The sequence below is a fragment of the Limanda limanda genome, chromosome 12, assembly GCF_963576545.1.
Source record: "Limanda limanda chromosome 12, fLimLim1.1, whole genome shotgun sequence".
In the NCBI taxonomy this organism is placed as follows: domain Eukaryota; kingdom Metazoa; phylum Chordata; class Actinopteri; order Pleuronectiformes; family Pleuronectidae; genus Limanda; species Limanda limanda.
In genome coordinates, this window is record NC_083647.1 from 3,882,862 (window position 1) to 3,889,125 (window position 6,264).

A 6,264-nucleotide genomic window follows, 5' to 3' on the forward strand; every position below is an offset into this window, starting at 1 on the left:
TTAGTTGACAAGTTGTCTCTTTGAACATGCTCCAATCAGGGCTGAGACAGCTTTCTTTGGTCAGACCCTGACCTGTTTGTGGTAATAAAATAAATGAGTCATTAAGGCATTTAAAACTGGAATGATATTTAATTCAGAGATAACTCGAATTCAAAGATTTGAGGCAACCACAACAAGTTTGTGTGTGTCTGGGTGTGTATGTTTGTGTGTGTGTGACCCACCCCATCTGTCTCTTTTTCCATTATACTCGAAGCTTGGTCCTGGCTGAGTCCTTTGGGCTGCCATACTGAGGTGCTCCTGACCAGGCGATCGATAGGACTCAGTAATGATGGAGGAGTTGGAGAGATGGACGGGACAACAGGGGTAGGTGGAGGGGGTAATGAGGAAGTGGAGGAGGATGAGACAGTGGGCGAGGATGGAGGAACAGGGGAATAAGGAGTCATAGTAGGAGTAGGATCACTAGACACAGTTGACTGTAGAGACACCAGAGGAGGAGGAGGGACTGGAGTGGGGGAGAGAGGAGGCAGAAAAGTTGGTGGAAGGTGGTTGGAGGGGAGAGATGGAGGACCAGAGGGAGGAGGAGGATTGGAGGAGAGAGGGGGAGGAGGTTTGGAGACAGGTGGGAGAGGAGGAGGTAGGGACGGAGGTGTGGATGGAGGTAGAGGAGGTCGAGAGGGGAGCTGGGTGGACTTTGCTGTAGGAGGCAGCGGCTTGGGTCGACATGGACGGGCAGGAAGGTTCAATGGCAGCAAGGTTGGAGATAGGGGAGAAGATGAGGGGATGGACGCTGTATCAAGTGGTCCTGTCAGAGCACTTGTCTGGCTGTAAAAGAAAGAAAGGCAAAAGGTCAGTGGTGGAAACTTGCAGAGGACTGATTTCATCTTAACTTTAGTTTGCTCTAGAAACAGCCCTCTGGTTGATGCTGTTTTCCTTTCCCTCTCCTGTCTCTTGCTCTCTGCTAAGCAGTTTTGAACCTGCACTGACAGATTGTTTTCATCACTTATAGGCAGAAGAACAAGCTGTGAAAAAACAACATTGACCCATTATCACCTTTACAAGTTGTTGGACATGCTACTTAATAGCTGCCAGCTGTGCTCTGACCTTTCTGTTCTTTGGACATGCAGTAAAAACGTTAGTTATTAACATAATAAGGTTATATGAATTCTGGATTACCACCAGACGACGGTGCACTGCACTGGATATTTGCTTCTTGCGTACATGCAGCTTAAGTAGTTATACCATCAAAGTTACCTGTGACCATATGATGGCATGGTGTGCATGCCCCAGTATATAACCCTCATGTCATTACGTAATCTGTTCCTCCAGAATCTTCTTGCCCAGATTCCGAGTGAGAAGCAGCTCTGGCGGTCATCCAGAATTCAAAGAACAGTAGTCATGTTCGTAGCTCTTGTTCTATCCCGTTTTTCCTGACCACCAGACGGGGTGCTGTCACAACTGGATTACTTAGACCAGCCAGGTCACCAGAAATGCTCACTTTTCTAAATGGCGAAAATCATTGACAGGATGGCTGTTGCCACTGCATGAGAAGCAACAACATTCACATAGTAATACCGAGCAAAAGTTCATGAAGACTCCCAGGTTACTGCAGCACACTTGCAAAGAGACCCCTCTTAAGACTGCCCAAGATGTGGAAACACTTTGAGTAGAGTGAAAGCTCACATTACTTGGTGTAGATAGGCAACCTATAAGCATGGAGGTTCATCTGTCTTGCAAGCCCAATAGCAAACAATGAGTTTGTCAGACTAACGTACGCTCAGTGGCCTCCAGAGATTCCTTGAAGAGCTCTTGCGCTCCCTCCAGCCCTCAAACCCGGTGTAACAGGCCATAGTATACCCCCCGTCCGGACTATACCTGGGGTTAAAGGGGCCTAGGCTAGATTATACCCTGGGTATATTATGGCCTAGGCCAATTCATACCCCTCAGGCCAGATTATACCCCCATGATATCAGTATTGTTGAGTGATATACACAAGAATTACTTAATTTTTCAACATTTTATTGGGGGTTCAGCTTTGTCAGGTGAATTAAGTGAGAAAGCTTACTGACTTAAATCTTAAAACTTTAAAACATAGACTTTTATTGCTTCAGAAAAACAGAAAAAATATTAGACTTCCACAAAGATATAACGGACGATGAATTGCAGCACTAACCCTCAGGTTACGAAACTACCAGCGAATAGCATAATCTGACCTGCAACCACCTGTCCCATTGCAAGAACATTGAAGGAACAGATTGTTTGATGACGTGAAGATTATATACTAGGTCATTCACCCCACGTCAACATATGGTGCCGGGTGACTTTGTTGGTATAACTACTCGACCTGCACGTATGCGAGATGGAGCTATCCAGTGCGAAAGCACCACCGTCGGGCGGCCAGGAAGAATGAAATAGAACAGCTGCTGTAAGTGAAACTGAGAAAAATGATAAAACTGAAACCGTGAGCTAAAAGAAAAAAGCTGTTGAACTGTTGGAAAATGCAATTTGGATAATTCTCTGAGGTTTTCGGAGCCTAATGCTAGTAACACTTTTCAAGTTATACATAGTTAACTACACATATTTCATTAATGAACCTGCAAAATTGGGTTACAAATAGATACTTTAAAAAAAAGATGTGGGGAACCTTCAGTTGTAGATGGCCTGCACAACAATTCATTAATACGAAAACAATCATATTCAGTAAGACATAGCAGACTATGAAGCTCCTTTTGGCTGTATATTTGTCAGGTCATATTCAGGATGAATGAAACACACATATTATGGGACATATTACCTATTGTCAATAAAAATACATAATGGCAACTTTCACGAAAAGAAGTCGATGTTGTATTTTCCAGGAATTAAACTAATTATCAATTTCTCTGTGAAGTAAAACACAAGCCAGCGTGATTAGTCTGTAAGGAACTGAATGAGTTGCAGGGACAAATGTTCTCTAAAATCGTCCAACCAGCTGCAATAACTTGGGGTTAGGGTTAGGGTAACTTGGTGTTACTGATACTAGTTTGTTTTAAACCACAATCCTGTGATAATGCTCTGAAAACTTCAGAATTATTCATCGTCATTACTGTCTCCTCCTCAAGCAGTTTTACAATATACTGTTTCATCGTTTGTGTGCTGGGCGTTGAGTGCAGAGCTTTTTTATATTCAGGTGCAGAGTGAAGTTAAAAAAAAATTCTGTTCATCCTACCTAGTTTATCTGCAATTAAGATTTTCAAGTCAATGATTTTCATAAAATGTAACTGAATTCACCATGTGTGTGCCTTATGTTTAACTTTGAATGATTTACTGAATTTCTGTTATCTTTTCATACATTGCAAAATTTTTCAGTGGTCTGTTAGGCAATCAATACAACCTTCAAACCCAAATTCACACCTTTCAAAATAAAAGCTCTGTTATTCGCCTTCATATAAAGCATTGTAGTAACAAAACTTTGTAGACAAATTGCCATTGATGAAGTGATTGTTGTTGAATGTTGCTGACATGACATAGATCAGCACCGCTGACTCTGTATAACTTCAAATGGTGACAAAAAAAATCCAGTTTCATTATTAAACTAATCTGGTAGTGATTTGACCCCCATTTTGACTGCTGTATTTTATCCAAGGATGCAGATGATTTTTTTTTTACTGAGACTGAAGTAAAGAATAGATCTTCATCATCATGATCCTCATCATCTCATTCCTCATCATGAGCAACATCATCATCATCATCAGCACCACTACCATCTGACATCAGACACCTCACAAAAGAGAAGCCAGTCCAGCCATCACATCAGAGAGGTTAGTTATATATATATACATGTGTGTGTGGGTATTGTGGTCTGTAATAATTTAGTATGGTTTTTAAATGATGTTATGAAATTACCCTTGATAGGAAAAAAGGTTCCACCCCTGACCTATAATTCCTGAAACATCTCTGTAGCTTCTCTGTGTTTAAAAAAGAAAGAAAATCAAAATCAAAATGTATTGTGGGAAACCACCACAGTAAATCCCATGATCCATTTCTGGGCCTCATAGCCAGCAGCTAGTCACTGGTATGAAAGGGCAGTGTATGACGTAACCATTGTATAGATACCTTAAGCTATATTAAGCAAATTCAACAGAAGGCTGTTAAATGGATAAATCAGACACAATACATAAACTGAATGTTCAAAAGTTCCAATAGAGGAAAAGACTATACGTTTCTTGTCCAGGGGGTGGATCCAGGAATGCCGGCCTCAGCTGAAATCTTAATTCCCCCTGTCTGTTCAGTGGTCTTTTATTTATGTTTTTCAAACTTACTAACAGTGAAAACAAAAAATATGACAAAAAGCTTTTTCTAAGTTCAAAATATGCTTGAACAAGTGACATATTTAAATATGTGTGGCTATGCTTAAAGCTATGGAGCTAACAGTAAAGACGTAATGACTTAAATGAACCAGGAATTGAGCATGGATATTGGAAATAGTATTATGGTAAATGGTAAATGGATTTGTATTTATATAGCGCTTTTCTAGTCTGATGATGACCACTCAAAGCGCTTTACAGTACAGTTACACATTCACCCATTCACGCACACATTCATACAGTGCATCTACTTGCAGCACTTTGTTATTCTATGGGGGGCTACTGAGGGTTCAGTATCTTGCCCAAGGACACTTCGGCATGCTGATGGTTCAGACTGGGGATCGAACCGCCGACCTTCAGGTTGGAGGACGACCACTCTACCCCTCAGCCACAGCCGCTTTATTAGCCCCTTTGTGTAAATTGTGGCCCTTCATGGTCCCTGGTTTGGAATAATATTCAATTGGCCACTGTTTTTGTCCTATTTTGACAAATCTAAACACTGAGTAAATTACACAACTGTAAAAAAAAAAAAGAAGAAGTGCGGTTTGAGTTAGACATTACTGGTTCACAGAGAAAAAAACAGTATAAGTGTTATGTCAGCTATATTTTAGAGTTAGCATTGCAATAAAAACTGCAGTTCTCGGTAAAAAAAGGTCCAAAGGCTTAAAGACCATTTGTTTAAAGCGTAAAGGAGCTCTCTGTGCAGTTCTCTCAACAGAACATTCACTTTACTCAGTGATGGAATGAATCCGTTCGACTGAAGTATTTGACGGATGTATTGTACACAGTAAAACTTTGAGGTACTTTATGTACTTGACTTGAGCATTGCAATTTCCTGCTATTTATACTTCTTCTCTGCAACAATTCAAAGAGCTATGTTGTTTTTAATTTGAATGAATTAAGTTTAAATTTGCTCAACATCAAGCAACAATAACAGTCAAATGTTAACTTAACTCTCTTGCTACAATGAGTTTTTTCATACTATCAAGTTCATCTAGTATAGCCGAGGAGTTGCACAAGCAAAAACAGAACCCAAACATACATACCCATACACATTGCCTGAGCACCATCACTGAAACAAAGTCTAAAGGTTCAAAGATTAAAATATGAATCTTAAAACTCTTAGTATATTCAAAATCAAACCAGCTTTCCAATCTCCTCACATGCCTCATAACTGTCTGATCTGCCATTTTAAATGATCAGTGGCAACTTTTAACCCCTTATAATCTTCCACACAAGAAGAATCAAACAGCAACAGATATCAGCTTTTCGGTAACAAACTCAACATATTCTAAAGTATTTCCTCTTACAATCCATACATTAGAAATCTGATCTGTTGAGACAACATAAAAACAGAATATTCCAAAAACCTCTGAGAAGCCAGTGACCTATATTAGCCGTTGAGTCATCACATCTGTTTTTCAAGCTCTGGCTGTCTGACTTTCGACCCCCAGCCCCCCCCCCTCTCCTCTGCGGCCGTTACAACGACCTCATGCCTCAGCAGAATATAGATCCTGCTCTGTAGTTTTCACTCGGTTGTACTTTGCCCCAGACCCCTCACAAACTCACCCAGTGTCCTGGGGAACGACGCTGGCTTCCATCATATTTCCACAGATTCAGTGTTGGACTGCTCTCTGTCAGCCCTTCAGCTCCATTTGAGACCCCGCCTTGTTCTCTGCCCCCCCCCCCCTCTTTTCTCCCGTCTGAGCAGGACTGAAAAGGGAAAAACTCAAACGCAAAGGGAAAATATGTTTAAGTGTGTCAGCCCTCCCCTTCTGTCTCAACTTCCTGAACTCGTCGGACAGGAAGACACAGGCATTTGGGGTCAGGCTTCCCCCACTCTGTTTATTTGTCAGTGACATACATGTACGTCTCAGCGTTGGTAGTTCATGAGTATTTGTATATTAACCCACTGGATTGC

The 6,264-nt window shown here is 41.2% G+C and overlaps 1 protein-coding gene across 2 annotated transcripts in view; it reads right to left on the reverse strand.

Annotated features, from left to right (window-relative positions):
- The window catches only part of rin3 (Ras and Rab interactor 3), a 28,599-nt gene extending 22,602 nt beyond the window's left edge, over positions 1-5,997 (reverse strand). For both annotated transcript variants that reach the window (XM_061082458.1, XM_061082457.1), the window contains exons 1-2: positions 5,913-5,997; positions 222-822 (exon numbers count right to left, since the gene is read on the reverse strand). In XM_061082458.1, coding sequence (XP_060938441.1) covers positions 222-822; positions 5,913-5,947 — 636 coding nt within the window. In that variant the 5' untranslated portion in view covers positions 5,948-5,997. The remainder of the gene's footprint in view (positions 1-221; positions 823-5,912) is intronic.
- Positions 5,998-6,264: the final 267 nt, after the last annotated feature.